Source organism: Nannobrachium achirus (genome assembly GCF_963921795.1).
Source record: "Nannobrachium achirus genome assembly, chromosome: 5".
Taxonomy (NCBI): domain Eukaryota; kingdom Metazoa; phylum Chordata; class Actinopteri; order Myctophiformes; family Myctophidae; genus Nannobrachium; species Nannobrachium achirus.
The window spans coordinates 52999873-53020399 of NC_137814.1; the positions used below are offsets into that span (position 1 = coordinate 52999873).

Sequence of the window (20527 nt, forward strand, 5' to 3'; positions counted from 1 at the left end):
TACAATCGGATAGGGCATTCACGAAAAGTGATTTTTAGTATTCTAATTATTCGACCTCAAAGTATTTGAATAGTCGAATATTCGACAGGACTGGCCAAACTATCAAATATTAAGTAAGCAAGAGGCGAACATTGTGAAAATAGCAGATCTACATGCTCACAACGCCTCGCAACGCGAGGCGTTGTGAGCATGTAGATATTTTCACAATATTTATCTGCAGAACCGAGTCACATTAAATGTAATACCTACTATTCCAAGTGATTCTCAGGGTGGGGGTCCCCTGTTCAAATATGTTTATTTTGGGGGTCACGGCCTAAAAAGGTTTGAGAACCCCTGGAGCATTAACAAATTCATCCACCAGGGGCACTGACAACTCATTCTTATGACTTCCTATCTACAGCCAAGCTTTATAAACTATATATATTTTTAAATAGAAAATAAAAAAATAACCGGAAGAAGGGGTGAAATTTGGCTTCATGCGCTTAGGCCCGGAGACGAGGGCATGGCTGCAGCACACTGAGTTGGCTGAACACTTTAACCATTATTGTATGCTTTAACTATTGATAAATAGCAGATATACAAGCTCACAGTTGTATATCGCACGTCTTTGAATATTTCGACCCGATTCTATAAGTGTCTTGTAAATCCGTCTAAGCTTTTTTTGAAAAACCTATGTTTCTATGTCAGTGGTGCTCAAACTTTTTCATGTCAAGGACCCCCAAAATGATATGTATTTTGCCACGGGCCCCCGTCTCAAAATATTTAGTTCCAGGGACCCCCCCAGAAGCAGAATTTGAGTTACAAATGTTCGCTTTAAAAGATTTGCACACTTTTTCACGACTTTACAAATATAGCAGATCTACACGCTCGCAGCGGGGCACTCGGTGCCGCGCTGTGAGCTTGTATATCTACTATTTCTCAATAGTTAAAGCATTAAATAATTCTTCTATTCTAGGCCTAAATGGGTTAAGGCACTACTTGATCATACGATCACAAGTAGCAGATTTTGAGCTTGTAGATCTGCTACTACTACAAATCCCAGAATGCATTAGTTAAAAAGATACATTTTATTGAAGGGTTTATTTGTGCACATGCTGACAGAACTCTCTGTTGTACAACTTAAATTAAATTGACATTCCACCCAATTAAGGTGGTCTTGGGAGGTAGTGGCATCTCTATTTTGGTCACTGGTTCATTGGTCATTCACTGGTCATTATAGGTGTCCCATTGTGGCCAATTTCACTATTTGTCCAGTGGTGAAGTTTGTACGACTTATCTGTATTTTGTCCAAGCCTTTGGTAGACCTGGTTCTGTCCACAGCCTGTAAATCATTACACAATTTGGTTGGACTATTTTTTTTTTATGTAACTTACTTCCCAACGTCAGTATAATGAACTTCAGCAACCTCTAACTAAGGAGCACTAACAACATGTTTTTCAACTTGTAGATCTGCTACTTTCACTCTTTTTTTTTAACAATTTGAATCGTAAAAAGTAACAGTTTTTGACATGAGGTTTACACCCGACAGAGACAATATGCACACCCATCTGAGGGGAATTTGGGTTAAGGTTAGGGTTAGATATCATACTGTCAGACTAATGGGATGTCAGAACAATGACATGGCACCACTTGGTGTTGCGTTTTGAGCTTGCGGATCTGTTACTTTTGATGCCTTTGTGGGACATTGTAGTATGATCAAGTATTATGATTGATTCTCATTTGGGAACCCCCTGGAATACCCTTGAAGACCCCAGGGGGTCCCTCACCCACCCAGAGCCCCACTATGAGAACCACTGTCCCACACTAGTCTCCTCTGGTCTCTCCCACACTGCCACCTTGTCAGCTTTCCTCCGTGTGTCAACAAAAATCACAGCAAACAGGGAGTGCCCTTCTATAAAAAAAAAACAGGAAGTAAGTAACAGAAATACTTCCCCAAAAAGTACACAGACGGACAAGACTGAGCATGTCAGACCACGAGGAGAGACTGCTGGGTTTTTACACACAGGCATTAAACCGACATGAAATATCATGACTGAAGATTTTTTTCTCCTAATCTGCAATTTGTAAAATGGCACGAAAGAGCCGCTCCATACACACACTAGTGCTGTGTCTCACAAATAATTCATAATCAAAAAATGATGATCTTTTGATAGCCATACAGCCAATCATTTGGAAGAAATAGTAGAAAATGGGCTTTGGGTTTATGAAATTTCAGGGATAAATTGTTTTTTTTAATTTATTGTATTTTTTGGAGTTGTTGGATTTGGGATCCACTCTCTGCCATACAAGACAATCTGACTTCTATGGAGAATCCAAATGACTGAAATCAGTGGAGCCATTGTACACATAGGGCTGTCACCATCATGACATTTTACATGACGATTAATTGTCACTCAAATAATTGCGATTAACAATTTAATTGTGTTTGTGTCGGTGACAATTACATTTCTGTTTGGCTTTTAGGCTTTGAAGTTGCACATGGTAGATATGACACACAACCTAAATATACAAAGACATTACGGACATATTTGACAAGAGCATTCATAGTGGAAATAGCTGATCTACAAGCTCACAACGTGACGTGATGCGACGCGCTGTGAGCTTGTAGATCTGCTATTTCCACTATTTTTGACTTTAAAAAAATATACATGAACATTATGACGATTATGAAACATAATCGCGATTAGACGATTATGTAATAACTGTGACAGCCCCATGTACACAGTCAAAGAAACCCTGAAACACTTCAATAGAGTCAAGTGATTCAATGTCTTTCTCTCTCTCTCCCTCCCTCTCTCCCTCTCTGATCAACAGCAGTTGTGGGATTACACAGACTCGGGGTAATGGTCGTGTCAACAGACAGATTACATTGTGTTCAGTCCAGTGCATACATATCTGGGAGGGGTGGGTGGGGAGGGCTAGTAGATGGATGTGGGTGGAGGAGGGAGGAGGGGGGGGTTGCGCGGCAGCAATCTATTTTTCATTAGCAAGAGCTGAGACGGAGCAATGGCAGTGCGAGCAATGAGCGTGCAGGGAAATGAGAGAGAGAGAGAGTGAGAGAGAGAGCGAGGGAGGTCAGAAGAGGGGAATAGTGTGCATGTGGTGTGTGTGCGAGAGAGATAGAGAGAGAGAATAAAAGGACAGAGAGAGGGAGAGATGGGAGAAGGATTGCCATGCAAGCTGCGCAAATATCTTAGTGCAAGACACGTGCATGCCTGTGTGTGTGTGTGTGTGTGTGTGTGTGTGTGTGTGTGTGTGTGTGTGTGTGTGTGTGCATGCATGTGTGCTTGAGACATGCATGATGCATGGAGCTGCCTTTCTCTAGCAGTATCAAGACAGAGAGGTTAGGAGACAACTCTCTCAACACGCCTTAAAGGGATATTTCACTTTCCAACATGTTTCGGGTCATTTTAACGTCTACTCATGCTTCTGTGTTTCACCCCACCCCAGAGACAGATTATTTTAATTTATTTAAAAAAAAATATTAAGTTGCTTGAGTCGGTGTTTAGATATTTGATGTTCATTTTATCAGACACGCCCCCTTTCCTATACAAACCCATTGTAGCTTCAAACTCCATTTTACCCATGACAGATTCAGTGAAAACACCCCAGCAGTGACTGATATTGTCCTTCTAATTAAAAACGGTCAAGGGTGAAAGCATGAGTAGGCGTTTAAATGTCCCCAAACATGTTTGAAAGTGAAATACCCCTTTAACTGTTAAAGACGCACACAGCGTCTCGCTGTTCTACTTTGTGTTCTCGCGCACGCACGCGCGCATGTGCACGCACGCGCACACACACACACACACACACACACACACACACACACACACACACACACACACACACACACACACACACACACACACACACACACACACACACACACACACACACACACACACACACACACACACACACACACACACACACACACAGAGCTCTGGTGGGATTTGATCCTACATCAGCTGAGAAGAGGGATGTCTCAGCACTGCAGTCTGTCTCTCTCTCTCTCTTTCTGTTCTCCAGGATGTTGATCTCTCAACACAGCATGGTCAGTATTTCATTCACAACTGTTTATATTTATTGTTACTAGTAAGACGCCTCAGGGCGACAAGCGACCTCGCCCGCGCCATGTCTTGGCCATCTGGCCAGTGATGTACAGTATATTGGACCAGTTACCATGTCGAATTTTCATTCAGTCATTGCTAATTTATACCATTCTGATGAGTCTGAGTCACAGTGATGTGGACATCAGGGATCTCCATATATGGGCATAAAAGGGATTTGTTCCCCCTGGCATCACAGGGATCTCCATATCTCCATATATGGGCATAAAAGGGATTTGTTCCCCCTGGCATAACAGGGATCTCTCTAACATTAATCATTAATATTGATGACATCAGGGAACTCCATATATGGGCATAAAAGGGATCCTGTTAGTGTGACATCACAGTGAAGCCAGAGCGTGGTGTCAGAGCGGCAAACCCATTCTGTTAGAGTGGTTCCCCTGACATCACAGTGACGTCAAGCTGTGACGTTTCTCATAGTAAACTGCCACCTTCGGCAGTGTTAATTTTTTCAGCAAATTTTGATTTAGTCTTAGTCTTAGTCTTTTGAATAACCCACCATTTAGTCTTAGTCCTGTCTTAGTCTTCTGAAATAATTTTTGTCTGGTCTAGTCTTAGTCGACTAAATATCAAAACATTTTAGTCTTAGTCTTAGTCTTTTGGCATTAGTCTTAGACTTTTAGTCTTCGTCTTTTAGGATAGGTTTTTTAGCCTAATATAACCACATAATTATGAACAAGTCATTGTCTTCTACTGCCTGTTACTTGGTCAAAATAAACCATAAATGAAATGTGTATTTGCCTTTAATTTCATTGCAGTTACATGCCAGTGTCATTTTTTACAGCTATTAGTCTTAGACTTAGGTTTAGTCTTAGTCTTAGTCTTTTGAATAACACAAATAACAGTCTTAGTCTTAGTCTTAGTCTTTTGGGACTGTTTTAGTCTAGTTTTAGTCTATCGACAAAATATCAAAATCTTGTAGTCTTTTAGTCTTAGTCTTAGTCGACAAAATTAACACTGACCTTCGGTCGCAATTATCATTCGCAATTATATTATCAACTTAGTGACCTACGTAGTATACTAGTATCACTCCTCTATTTTTGTAAATATTTTGGACATAATTATGAGGTTTCCACCCGACAGAGACGATATTGTTATCACTACAATTTTAACTTCCACGATTGAGAAAACAAGATAATCTACATAAATAATACTCAATTGAAAGCCAAACACACTCTCTCTCTCAAGTTAGGCTGGGGGCAAGCGAGTCCCACACCCACCATCTTGCCTCATCAACTACAGAGACAGTCAGATATCTATCTATCTAGAACTGTCTGGCTACTGCCTGGACTTGGCTGCTGCTGTGGCATGTTTTAGTTCAGCTCTCCAACCAAAGATAAGGGAGAAAGACAGCCTTTGGGCAACAAGAGAGATAAAAAAAACAATTCAGCCGTTTTGGAAAACACTTTGGTTTCAAGGAGACCGATGAGGAACAACAACAAATGACATTTACTATTACACACACTGGTTTCTGCACTTTTATGGCAGTTTTATGGCTGTGTGTTGTGTTTAAGCATCATTCAAATATGAAATGGTCTACAACCAGGGCCGGATCTAGCCTTTAGCACTAGGTGGGGCAGGAAGAAATGATAGGGGTCACAAAAATGGGGGGACAAACCCCCTAAAACACCTGAAATGCATAGACAATTAAGCATTTTTGCACACTTATACCTATGACACGCAATACAAACAACAGGTCTTACAATTCACACAAAAAGATCCACGGTTAGAAATGTATGTTTTCTATAAAAGTTGAATAAATGTATAACGTTTCCAAAGTCCATGTTCATGTCAAACTACGTCACTAGAGTGAGAACCATCCATGTGCACAACACCAGAGGGAGCTACTGCTGACTGATCTGGTTCCCCCCGATTTGGGCACAACCATGGGGATGAGTTCATTCTAATGTTATGCTACCAAAATGTGGAATGCCCTACGACCAGCCATCAAAAAGTGTGACTCAAAGCCGCCATAAAAGAGAACCAATCTGCAGTTTTCAACTGGATCTCTTCTCCACCAGTCCCTCCCAAACATTTTAGTGTAGTTTGTATTTTGTTGACGAAATTGTCTGCATGTTTTTAGTCATAATTTTAGTCACCATAGCTTAGTTTTTTATTCTGTTTTTATTTTGTTTTCGTCAGTGAAAAGCGAATTTTTCGTCATAGTTTTGGTCGACTAAATCAGTGGTTCTCAACCTGTGGGTCGGTCCCCCAAATATTTTGGAGGGTCCCGCGATGATTCATTTAATGGGCAACATTGTTTTCTCTCTCAAAGGTAAACAATCCAACATAAAGTGTAAGTGTGTATACTATAGCCTAGGCCTAGGGTATCTACACATTTCTAAAGTGACAATTTAAGACTTTCTAATACCTCTAAAATGAGAAATTAAACATTGGTCAAATATTAGATGCAAAAATTGTGAAAATAGCCAATCTACACGCTCACAACGCCTCAGTGTAATACAAAATGTACTGCCTAAACTCTTAGTGCTCATCAGGGCGGGGGGGTCCCCAGTTAAAATATGGTTATTTCGGGGATCGCTGCCTAAAAAGGTTGAGAACCACTGGACTAAATCAACAGTGCGAGGTAGCAACAGGTTATGGTCAGACAGCCAGGTACTGCTTAATAGCAAGGACACTGATCCTCCTCTAACAGCGTGGGCTTTCATCAGGTTAAGTGCACCGGGTTTCGTTCAGACAAAAGACTATTATTTCACTTCACTTTCTCTGCTGTGCTGTGCTTGTAATCCTCTCTCCGGGTAGGGCACACACTACCAAGGAGCCAACGGTCTTGCGGTCAACGTGTCTGTGACCGTCATCAATAGGCTATATAGGCACGGTAGCTGTTTTGAAGAGAAGTTGGGTCTCTTCACACTTCCTTCACAGGTGTTAGCAATGATACTAATGAAGGCTCTGTTCTATTCTGGTCAAACAGAGTCAGGGTGCCGATATTGTGCATGTTGGCTCACTGGAAACACTCTGCTTAGTGCTTACACCAGTGGGTCTCAAAGTGTGGTCCAGGGACCCTCATGGTTCCTTGGGGGTTCCAAATGACCACTTAAAAAGGTGTCTGACAGTGTACAAAATTTAAATGGAACCAAAATGGACCAGTACGGGTCCATTTGGTTTCATTTGTACACTCTCGGAGTTATGGGGGTCCTTGAAGTAAAAGGTTTGAGAACCACTGTGCTACATGAAATGGAACAGAGCCTTAGCATCATTGGCAACACCTTTGAAGGAAGTGAGAAGAGACCCAACTTGTTTCCAACATGGCTGCTGAGCATCATTAGCTGTAAACTAGCAGTCCACACCTGCTCTACGCCGGCTTGAAACTAAACGAGACTTGAAACGATTAAAATGTACGTAAAATGAAAGAAACCGACATGACTACTAATAACTTGATCACAGTGTCACACAAAAGCATCAAAAGCAGCAGACATACAAAGCTCAAAACCTTTGAGCTTGTAGATCTGCTAGTTTTGGTACGTTTGCATTTGAATCATGAAAAATGTAACCCGTCCATGGACTTATGAGCTTTCCACCCGACAGAGACAATATAGTAGTTCAGCTTCTTCTAGAATTTTCTAAATCCAGCGTTGGAACCCACAGAGGCAAATTCACTCTAGCCATTTCATTCATGACTTGCATTCATTCACAACAGCAGATACAGAGAGATAGAGTTGAGCTGAACTTTTACAAGACAGGCATGGAGCCAGGTCTGACAAGGCAGGCAGGCAGTTAGTTTATCAACTCGCACTGGGAAAATAATACAAAAACTTGTGTTCAATGTAACTCTGATATAGTTAAATTAACATTGAGGTGTCACTGTGTTGCAAGGTTGCAAAATGCAGGTAATATTCAAGATTGACATTCTTTTATTTTATGTGAATTAACAGGAATATGGGAATAAACTGAAATAAACTGCAAATGTTTGGATTAAAGGTAGGGTAAATTATGTTAGTTTTTTGTTAAAATAAGAGTCAATTGGCTCTATATTTGATTGATTGATTGATTGATTGATTGATTGAATAATGTATTAGCAGTTTGCATAGGAAAAGCAGAGTACAGTTCAGATGCAAGGTCTACTAATAGGATTTAAACCCAAGAAAGACCTGAAAATGCATTTTCTGTTTAACAAAGAGCTGGAGAGACATGGCGACTCCTGAAACAAATGTGGGCTATACAGTGATGAGTACTATCAAAAAATATAGAGCTATATAACACTTATTTTAACCAAGGAAAATCACTTACCCTACCTTTAATGCCAACTGTATTTACCTCAACATACATATAAATACATACAAATGTACTTTGAACCTTTGTGTGCCTCCCTGTTCCCAAACAGTTACATGGGTTGTTGGTGGGATTCGGAGGATGACGGAGACAACAGGTTCAAACATTTTCAAACATTTTCACCTACTGTATAAAGACATGCCCTGGTTAAATTACCGGGATGTTTCCGGAAATTTACCAGAATCTTTTCCGTCCCTCTGCAACCCTTAACTGTGCCCTCGGCCAGTCTGTCTGTGTGTCTGTGTGTCCGTTGGTCTGCCAGTAACCTGACTTTAGCAGCCAGCCAGCGATGGGAAACTCAAACAGGCCGGACCACATTCCTGCTGTTCAGTTGGTTTCCCTGACGCGCTACCCCTTGTAGCAGAGCAGTCTTCCCCTGGCCCCTCTATACAGCCGTTAGCCCCACAGGGTTGCCTAACATCCTTGGAATAAGGATTAAGGAACCGTCCCTTATTTGGATACTAAGGGACACACTTTTTTCATCGTTTTGGGGAATCAATCCATGAAAGGTTCAAACAGCTCAATATACTAGACAGATCGTTGCTTTTGTGTATTTTCGTAAATCAACGCCCTACTTGATCATACTACAGCGTCACACAAAAGCATCAAAAGTGCAAGCTCCAAACATGGCGTAAATTGACATATGAATGGATAAAATGTTTTTGCTGGGGACCCCCCCGGACCCCCTGGAACCCCCCTGCATTAGTCTGTCAATCTCCGGTAGCATATTTTAAATCGGTCCTGTACGTTTCTTTGTTTGCGAGATAAATTGAAAACACACGGACAGAAGTTTGATGGAACGTGGTGAGAACGGTCAGTAGGCTAGCCACTACTTTTGGATCAAAAAGATCCCAAAAAAGGTCATGGTCATCATAATCGAGGTCATAATCAAGAACAGGTCGATATGTGTTTCATGACACTTGGTGGGAATGGTGGGTAGTGGGCTGCTGCCACCAGGAGATTAGTAGCTTTTGGGTCACACGAAAAGAATCCGAATCAATTTCATTGTCACATCACAGGTTTACAGGTGTAGAACAGTGGGTGAAATTAGTTTGTTATTTAAATAAGAGAAAGGGAAGAAGGGAAGAAGATCAATAAAAATGAAAGAAATTATCTATTATACTTAGAAAGAAAGAAAATAAACTAAAACTGTGTGATTTACATAGGATTAAGGTACAAAAGGTCAGCTCGTGTCGGCCACATACTGTAAGGTAACTGACACTGGTATAATCCATAAAGGTAGGTCCATTTAGGAAGAGCAAAAGAAAAGTTCAAGTCACTGTCCCCGTAGTCTAACCAAACATGGACATTCTATGGCCCCGGCAGATCTCATCGGCTCCTCTGGCGTCTGGAAAGGACACGGCGGGGGACATGACTCCTGCTGCTGTCCACTTTGAGTAAACAAGGAAGTGATCCGCGGTGGAAATATTGAGTGATAAATTATAGTGATTTTATCATTATGATGGGTTAACCTAAACAAACCAGTTCACATGAACAATACTGATGTAAAATAAGATATCTCAAAGGCTACATATATTTTATACACAATTAAAATGTCGTGAGCCACAGTTAGAGGGGGGCGATCCAAGGCTTTTCATTCTTGAAATTTGGGATCCCGAGGCTACTGTCCCCGGTATAATAATCCACAGGTAAGGTTTGCACAACCAGGTGCATTTGTTCAATTACATCTCGATTCAGGTCAATGCCAGGTTTAATTTACTGTTTACGGCGCGGTTTGTAAACTCATGTGCTGACAGACTGAGACACTGTAAATGGTGCAAGACGCACCATGATGCAAGACAGCATGAATGAATGGAGCAAAGAATGTGGGAGAGAGAGAGAGAGAGAGAGAGACAAAGATAGAGACAGACACAGGGAGCGAAAGAGCTTCCACATGCATTGACAGTGAATGTGGCGAATGCCCACAGGCATAGGTCAAGAGGTTAAACGCCACACAATGACTCGTCTTATGATACAGAAATAACATCCCAGAGGGAGGTATGAACTGTGGTTATGGATATGACAGTGACATAACCCCCCCACAACAGCTTGGCCCAAACTAACCATTGTCATGTACAGTATGCCAGTGTTCCCCACTTCCCCGGACATGTTTCAATTCAAAGACCCCCGGTTTGATAGGCTATGCGTCAATGTGGTTCCATTTGAACACTCCCAGGGTTACAGAGCCGTAAGGGTCCCAACCACAGATATAAAAAGCTAGATGCCTCGTTCACCGCTGCAGTTCATTGGACAATGGAGCGACGTGCAACAACTGGAGGCCGGATGTCCGGGAGTGCCGGTGACCACGCCGACGTCAAAGTGACTACTGGCCAATCACAGCGCGTCTTTTCAGGGACTTGTCAATTCAATTCAACGGAGCTTAGTTCCGATGTTGCGCGGCTCAGCTAACCCTAACCCTAACCCGCCCCCACCTGCCTCTGATTGGCCTACCAACGTCCGTGTCAGTGACGCACATGGAAGGGGGAACCGACCAGAAACTATCTATTACTGAATTGCGGTCCCTGTACCCCACACTGAACGAGAACCAGTGGTGTGTGCGATATGTAGCCACCATCTGTACAGTACATGCAACGTTTGTGCCTAATCTCTTCTCTATCTTTCCTCCTTTCGTGTACAACAAAGCTGTAAATGCCCTGAAAGCATTTATTAAAATAGAGTCATATATACTGTAGTAAGTACAGTATACTAGTAAGACGCCTCAGGGCGACAAGGGCGAGGATGCGCCAATTCTTTGCCATCTGCCCAGTGATGTTTATCGGACCAGTTACCCATATATGGAGACCCCTGGTACTCATATATGGAGATCCATGTACTGTATATGTAGATATGCTGTGAGAACCCGAACATGCTTACTCAGTTATTCGTTATGTCAAAGTCCTATGATGTCTATGACATCTGACATCATACCGTTTGAGATTCCTGTCTGCAGAATCAGCCAGACAGACATAATGGATTCTGTTAGTGTGGTATGTGGCCGATGTGGCCTCCATACATGGGCATTCCCATATGAAGTCCTGTTAGATATGGGCTTAATATTGATGACATCAGGGAACTCCATATATGGGCATAAAAGGGATTCTGTTAGTGTGCCATTACAGTGAAGCCAGAGCATGATGTCAGAGCGACAAACCCATAGACCTGTGATGTCACAGTGATGTGTCATGGGAACCACAGTGTCATGGGTGAACTACAGAGATACGGATATGCGGACAAGATGTGCCAAAACTGTTACTTTTCAGCATTCAAATACATTTAAAAAAACAGCAAAAGTAGCAGATCAACAAACTCGAGCATGCGGATCAGTACATTTTGATGCTTTTGTGTGACGTTGTAGTAGAATCAAGTCGGGTGATAATTTACAAAACAAAACACAAAAAGTATAAGAATATGGGGATTATGGTTTCTGCCCGACAGCAGTCGGGCCAATCTTTTCAGATCGAGACCCAAAAGAGAGATTAGATGTTTGACCGGGACCCAAACCAGATCTACAAGCACACAATGCGTGGCTTCGTGCCGCTTTGTGAGCTTGTAGATCGGCTAATTTCACTACTTCTATGTGTGCTTTCTAATTCATGGAATTTCTTCGGTCATTTTTAGTCATGAAAATCTTTTTTAGGAATGTTTTTTGAAAATGTTTTCAAATAATAATTAAAAACAATATGTAGGAAACTTTAAGAAAATTAAGGGACCCATAAAAATGTGTCCCGTGACCCACAAATGGGTCCCGGACCACTGTTTGGGAAAACAGCGCGACACTGGAAACATAATGAAAAGCCGTCTCTAGCAATAACAGTCACACAAATCTCTGCCTCTTTCAGTGAGTTATATGGTATAACCGCTGCTACAATAACCTCCTGGCAGCCACACCCTTCTAATCCAACCATGCAAGATGACACATTTTTTCCCCCCAAAGTTCACTAGACATTCTCCCAGTCTTTAAGACACACCACCACGTGTCCCACAATGGAACAATGTCTGGGTCTGAGAAGACCTTCACCTCTACCGCTGTCTTCATGCACCATTAGCTGGTCTGGAGACCGACCAGAAAACTTGTCTCGCCCCGTGTCTCTCCCAAACCGTCTCCCTCTCAGCTTTCCTACCGTCTGTTTCTCCTTCACCGTCTTACTTTTGTATTTCCTACTGTCCGTCTCTCCTACACCGTCTACCCCTCCGCTTTCCTGCTGTCTGTCTGTCTCTCTCTGTCTGTCTCTCCTAAACCCTGTCCCCCTCTCAGCTTTCCAGCTGTTGTCTCTCTCACACCCTCTTAGCTTTCCTCTACAGTCTGTCTCTCCTACACTGTCTTCCGCTTAGCTTTCCTACAGTCTGACTCTCCTACACGGTCTCCTTCTCAGCTTTCCTACGGTCTGTCTCTCTCACACTGTCACTGTCTCCCTCTCAGCTTTCCTACTGCTTGTCAATCCTACTCTCTATCTGACTCTCTCCCTCTCTCTCAACTTTCCTACCATATGTCTCTCTTTCGCTTTTCTACAGTCTTGTCTCTCTCTCCATCTGCCTGTCTGTCTGTCCCACGTGGTCCCCCTCTCAGCCTTCGAAACTCTGAATCTGTTCAAAGTGAGAATATAAGAGCCATTTCTCCTATCAAGCCCTGCAGGTTGGTTGACATTAGGGGCGTGTCCTGTTGTCTTTCTCCACCCACACACAGTGTAAGCACAGTGAAACCCCCGCTAAGTTACTGCTATCTGATTCACACTAACATACCAGGCCCCTCCATGACTTAACACCCCACTGTGACCGCACAGCACAGCGGGCCCGCAAGAATGGAACTCAACAATGCTCAATAACAGAGAACAGAGAGTCCAAGCTGTGCCAGGTTTTTGGAGAGTCCTACACCCAGTGGTTCACAAACTTTTTAGCCTGTGACCCAAAAGAGAAATTAGATATTCACCCGGGGACCCAAACTAGTGAAGACTGCAGATCTAGAAGCTTGTAGATTGTCTATTTTCACTACTTACTTCTTCACATTTGTGTTCTAATTTATGGAATGTCTTGATTTCTTCACGAATTTACAGAAAATAAGTCACTGAATTTTGCTTTTAATTAATTAATGAAAAAAGGGGGGGGAAATGGGAACGTTATTTATGGGATTTCTTAGATTTATCTTTGATTTCTTCATGAATTTACAGAAAAGAAATCACTGAATTCTGTTTTTAATTAATTAAAGAAAAAAAGGGGGAAAAATGGGAATGTTTTTTGAAAAGATTTAGAATATTGCTTGGGAACGTTATAAGAAATCGGTGCAACAGCACATTATAACCATATCTTAGTCAGCTATACAGCCTTTATACAGTAACTGACTACGTTATGGTGGTTATTGTTGCCGTAAGACACCCTAAGGGCTAGAAGCGACCTCGCCCTAAAGGGTGAGAATTTGTATTGCACTTATGCTTTGAATGTCACTGTGCTTGTAGATCGTTTAAAATGATAAATACGAAACGAACGGTTTTGGACCCGACAATAGCGATATACTTAATTAATGTCGACCATTTGAAGCAGCTCTACGCGAGTCTACAGAGCTCCAGAATAAACTTTCCACTGACAGCAGTGGTGCTACCAACTTCCTCATGGTCGCACCAGCACATGATTACGGTTGCACCCTTTTCTTGTTGTGTGTGCGTGTTGATCCAGTAACAAGTTCAGACTTGCCTGCAATGGATGGCCCACACACTGCCTACGATACACACACAGCACTCGCCTCGTTCCGCAACCACAGGTGAAAGTGTTTCTATTTGTCGATGGCATGTGTAATTGTGTTATGGTGTAATTTGTTCATGCTATGTTGATGAATTGAATAAATGTAATCATTGACCTAAAATATAGGACACCCAAGAAAACCTGCATCTAAAAATGTTCACGTTTGATTGTCCACGATCCATCCTTTTAGATGGACCTTAAAACATATATTGGATGGACACTCTCTTATGCTGTTGGGTAAATGGTAAATGGTGCATTTATATAGCGCCTTTATCCAAGGCGCTTTACAGAGATGGTACATACATCACCCATTCACAGTTCACATACCCACACATTCATACACCGATGGCAGAGGAAACAATGCAAGGCACCAACCTAGCAACTAGGGGTTCAGACTGAGTCTTGCTCAAGGACTCTTTCCCCAGAGTTGGGGAGCCCGGGATCAAACTGGGAACCCTCTGTGTTCTTCTAAGACAGCAACTCTACCCGTGAGCCACTGCCGCTTGTTCAGAATTGTGCTTCCCTGAAATGAGAAGGAATTCTGCGCAAAGGATTTTTAGTCTAGACTGCACCTCACAATCCCCTCTGGTGAGGGCCCTCGTACTGATACCTGTGTCTGCCTTCCGTTTGATGAATTCCTCCATGGGAGGCGGGCATAAACCATGTCAAGTTTTATACACGGCACATGCCTGTCTAAAGAGCCTCCAGTTATCAAAGGTAGAAACATATCGTCGTTGTCGGGTGGAAACCATGTCCAAGACCGTTTTGTATTTATCGTTTTAAAAATGAACTAAACTAGTGCAAATAGCAGATCAACAAGCACACAACGCCTCGCACCGCGAGGCGTTGTGTGCTTGTAGATCGGCTGTTTTCACTACTTTTGTGCGACAGTCTTGTAAGATGAAGCAAGGCTTTATTAGTGAAAAAACATAAAAACTTGAAACTTGGAGATACAAGGTTTCTGCCCGACAGTGACGATATATATTGTTTTAGGATGCTGCAGTGATGAACCGTATGTGTTTTTATTTATCAAATACCTTTATGGCTCTCAAAAGAACATAAGACCACAATGGAAACAAGTCCCAGGACTTTTTTTTGTGTTATCCTTTTAGTAATAATAGGATATCAATAACTTACTGTACCACAGTAATAACTTACTGTACCACAGTATCAGAAAGAAAGTAGCATGTTTTCCCCCTCAGTGATTCAGTGAGTCTCTCCCTGCAGCCTGCATTCTCATCGTCAGTCGCCTCGAGTCGGGACTTCTCCTCTGGCTCTCCCTCTCCACCAATCTACTGGTCCATCTCCTGGTTTTATCTCTACAGTACGCCGGCTCCACTCTGCAGGAGCCGTTCTATAAGAGGGTCTGTCTGTGTGTCTGTGTTTCTGGAGCTAATCTCGGAAAGCACCCAGACCAATCGGTGCCAAATGTCTTGCTTTGTTTTAACCCGGGAAACAGCATTTTATGCTGCGACCTGCGAAAACAGCAGATCTGCCCAAAATAGGGACGCCAGGTTTAAAGTGGTTCAGTGATCAGCTACAGGCCGCTTCATCTTTGGAACGTGGTAACAAGTCAACGGATTGTTTCATGCATTTCACTATACGTACGCAAGCGTCGGCCCGTTGATGATGAAAGTGCAGGCATGGAGAGACTGACTGAAGAAATAAAAAAGCACTGATTTTAACAAGAGTGTCTCACGCCTTAGCCAAGCCAGAGAGGCACCAAAACGTGATCACGATCGTCATGCACTTGCAAGAACGTAACCTAAGAGGTTGTGTTGCCTTCCTGTTGCGTCGTAAGGTGTGTAATGTCATATATAGACATCGAGCTGCTTTGCGTGCGTTATAACTTGAAAAGAGAATGCGGCGAGTCTTACCTATGAGAGCTTGGAACAGGTTGCTCTGGAAGATGTCGATGACTCTCTGGATGGAGTGTCTGAGTTGTCTGTCTTCCGTGTGGTTGAGTTTCGTCCTGTACTCCTCCAGCAGCAACATTGCGCGCTGCGCGTCTACACACACACACACACACACACAACGCAGGAAAGGTATAAATAGCGTTAAACACAAGACTCCTCATTACACATACAGTACATACATTATGTGCTGCTTGTGAGGGACCTTTGAGCCGTCCATGTACTAAAAGGTGCCGTAGAACAGTGAGTCCCATTCCCGACGATCTTTACAGCATTGCTCTGATGCTCTCCCCATCTACTGTATCTCTCGGTCTCCTGTCCATCTACACTTTCCACTATAAATAAAGGCAGAAAAGCCCCCAAAAAATTATCTTTAAAAAAATAAAAGGGACCCCCAATTCGACATGACTAGGACACGTTTAGTATGAAATCTTGAGTGTTAATTTAACTCTGAGAGTGTGCATGTGTACAATCTCAAGAGTTACAGAACCATAGAAAGGTTGATTTGGTGACTAACTAACAGTCAATCATTTAGCTTGGGAGTGGGGACCCCCTGAGCTCCCGGGGGCCTCGGATCCCACGTTGAAAGCCTCTGTCATAGGACAGTGTGTCTCAATGTGGGGTCCAGGGACCCCCAGGGTTCCTTGAGGGGGGTTCCCCCGAGAAAAATGAGGAATGGTTTCCCTTTACTAGACAGAATTTAGACCACACAGTTTACTAGTGTTTTCTCCTTTTGACAGGTAATGCACAAATATGCATTTGTTACGTCCCTGATAGGTGTTCTGGGGGGGGGGGGGCAAGGGACAATAACATAATACCCGGTGAAGATGAATGGACCGAAACTGATGGATAAAGTGAATTCAGTGGTTCAATTTACAATTGTGTTCAGGGCTAAACAAAACAAACAGGGAAAACACTTGGTGAGTGCCAAATGGAAACAACAAGCCGACTAACTGAACAATGTACTTCTCTAAACGTCTCTAAAAGCTATATAGCAAGCACTCACACACCAACACAACACATGTTATAAGACTGTGTGAATACAAACAAAGCTATCCATTTCTCTCTTGTCATGGTGGAAGGGAAAATGGACTGATGGAGAAGTGCACTCACTGTGTGTATTTATTGGAAGTGAGTGTCAATAGAGATGTCAAATCAATCAATGAAAACAAGATGACTATTCAGACTATTCAGATCATGCAATTTACAACTAGCAGACGCTGATAATACAGACCGACTTACAAGGACAGCAAAAGATGATACATCAAATGATCAAATGCATAGAAATAGTATAATCTAAAAACGTATAGGTAGACCAAGAATCGTCAGTCTAATAGTATAATAACCAAATCATCATCAATAATCTGTACATCAAAGCTACACACTATGAAATGAAATGAGTACAAAGGACCCCAATGTAAACAAGCCACAGTGCTTTATTGGGTTTAAATATATTTGTAGACCTTGTATCTGAACTGTACTGTCCTGTGCTTTTCCTGTGCGAACTGCTAATAAAGTATTCAATCAATCAATCAATCCACTGTATAGTTGCAATATCCCTGTGCTAACAATATTCATTCATTCCACTTGCATAGTAGTGCAAATGTCTCAATAGTAAACAACAGAGAGGATGAACTCGATCAACTCTCAGCGTTCCATAATAACTGTCAACAATCTGCAGCTGCAGGTTACTAACGACGCATAAACATAATGCTAGCAATGCAGCATTGTTACAATGTAACGACTCCGCAACATGGAGGTTATTATTACAATGAATGTATCGGAGGTTCACTGAATGTCGCTGCAAAGCAGTGAAAACCTCCAAGTAGACTTTATTAACAACTGACTTGTGATCAGCCAAGGTGCCCCATAATAAACCATTGGTTCTCAAAGTGGGGTGTTCCAGGGGATCCCCAGCTAAATGATAGTTAGGAACCAAATGAACCCTTTATGGGTCTGTAACTCTGTAACTCTCTGAGTTAAATTAACAATGGTTTTACAATAGGGGTCCCAGAGATAGAAATGTCATTAAATGTGGGGGGTACCTGGCATATATGTTCAAATGGGGGGTCCGCGGGCTAATAAGCGTCAATTTGTGGGGTCCTTGACATGCATGGAAAAAGTTTGAGAAGCACTGTCTGCCAGCATAAACAACTTGTGCTAGCCACTGTGGCTAGCAGCAGGCAGCTAGCCTGCCTTACTTTATAGGCTGACTTTAGTTGTTTACCAGACTATTACAGACATGCTTTATTGAGAACATTGTCCAGGTTGTTACAGACACGTGTCCGTCACACAGCGACATGTATGTGCTTCAGTCATAACGTTATAGTTACTCTGCTCTCTCCACTGCAGCCTTTTAGCAATGCTAGCAGGTGTTGCGCCGAGTTTTGTGTCCCCGTCAAAATCTGTGTCACACACACTTCGAAGTTAACCATTGATTTGTTTTGACTTAACCCCTGTCCCGGGTTTGATTTTAAAACGAGGAAATACATAACCAGTTAATTTCCTAATTTGTCGGGATTACGAAACTGCAAAACAACGTCAGGAATGAACAACCCTGCTCATAATGTGTTTGTTTCTTTTGACAGCATGCGTATGTTCCCTGTCAAAACATCTCCCACCCGATTCATTTCAAGGAGCTTTATGTATTGGAAAACATATGTTTAACATTGCCAAAGCAATTGTGAAAAGGGGGGAACGTGTATACTGTATATACAGTTGGAGGGGTCTCCCATATAAGTTGAGGAGGGGAGACCGATTTCGACGGGGACACAGCACTGGCCACTACACCAGCCGGCTACAGACAGACACACTTAGGTCAGTGTGTTTCTCAAAGTGGATTCGAGGGACACTGTGGGTTCCTTTTCCTTTAGGTGGGTCTAAATCGACCCATACAAGTCTGTAACTCTCTGACAGCATACAAATGGTCCATTTGGTTCCATTTGTATGCTGTCAGAGTTAAGGGGGAGACCCTGAAATGAGATACTAGACACTGAGATAGGTGAAAGCAGCTTACCTTTCTTCCTGACTGGCATGATGATGAAGATGAGGAGTGTGTGTGTGGAAGTGGAACTCCCCACCACACACGGTCTGTTAAAGATCACTTATTGTTGTGTCTCTGCACGCACGACACGCACGCATACACACGCACATAGATAGACACACAGTCACACACACTAAACTACACTTTCACTTTCCCCCCTCCTGCTGCTGACTGTCCAAGAAGTGTGTTGCTTGCTAGGCTGGCTTTAGGAAACCCCCTCTCCCACGGTTCAACTACCTCAGTCAGAACACACACACTCACACCCACACACACACACTCCAACAAACTGTGGAGGGACACAAGCACAAGCACACACACACAAGAAGATCCAGAACGCGAGGATCCCCCGAATGAATCCAGATCATCCAGGACAGGACAGACCAGGAGGGAGAATTATAGATCCAATGGAAAAAGCAATCCGCCCGAGTATCGAGCACCGTCCTCCTGAGCTCCTGACAGCTGACTGACCAACCGGGGAAAGGATCAGGACCGAGACCGACCAGACGCCGCGATCAGCCGCTGTGGTGGCCGGGGCAGAGCCGCTGTATGGCCGGGGTAGGGCTGTTGTCTGGCCGGGGCAGGGCTGCTGCTGTTCGGCCGGGTCCTCCAGTCCCACCCGCTTCGCTTTGCTTCGCTTTGATGCTGCCTGCCTGCTTCAAAAGAAAGAGTGAACTCTCTCCCTCTCTCTCTCTCTTTGGTGTGTGTGCGTGCTCTGTTGCCCCGTGCACGGCCACGCACGCACGCACGTTCAATCGCACGCACGCACAGGTGATGTATGTTGTTGGAACTCCACGGTGACAAACAAATCCCTGTTGGGACTCTTCTCTTCTCTTCCCAGGCCGACGTCGGTCGGTCGCTCTGAAAATAAAAAAAATAAACTCCTTCAAAGCTGCATATCTGGTGCTTACGGGTGCCGTGTCGTGTCGTGCGGTTCCACCACTTTCTTTACACACACACACACACATACACATACACATACACACACACTGTCCCCCCCGGTGCACAATAACGGCTGTGTGTGTATTCGTGTCAAACTTCTCCCCGTGTCTCCTCCTCCTCCTCCTCTTTTTTTTTCTTTTCTTTTTTTTCCCCTCTTCTCTTTCTCTGCCTCCTCCTCCTCCTCCTCCTCCAGGGTCAGAAAATTCCAAACTTTCCTCCAAAATGGCGTCTCGGAGAGTCTCAAATATAAAACCATGTGATTTCCGACCGTAACACCCCCGGCCGCCCAATCAACTGGCTCACCTAAAAACATCAAGGGGGAGGAAGAGGAGGAGGAGGGGACATGATGAAGAACTTGGGGGTTTCTTCAAGTTAGCCTAGCCCAGTGGCAGTTTATTGTGCTGAAGGAACAAGACTAAGAGTCTAAATCTCTGCTCTCTGACTATGAGTGGAGCTAAAAGTGAACGAAGAAAGAA

At 43.1% G+C, this 20527-nt stretch overlaps 1 protein-coding gene across 3 annotated transcripts in view; it reads right to left on the reverse strand.

The window, feature by feature from the left end:
• The window catches only part of dlg1b (discs large MAGUK scaffold protein 1b), a 191424-nt gene extending 171289 nt beyond the window's left edge, over positions 1 to 20135 (reverse strand). For all 3 annotated transcript variants that reach the window (XM_080726140.1, XM_080726141.1, XM_080726139.1), the window contains exons 1-2: positions 19086 to 20135; positions 16034 to 16165 (exon numbers count right to left, since the gene is read on the reverse strand). In XM_080726140.1, coding sequence (XP_080582266.1) covers positions 16034 to 16165; positions 19086 to 19104 — 151 coding nt within the window. In that variant the 5' untranslated portion in view covers positions 19105 to 20135. The remainder of the gene's footprint in view (positions 1 to 16033; positions 16166 to 19085) is intronic.
• Positions 20136 to 20527: the final 392 nt, after the last annotated feature.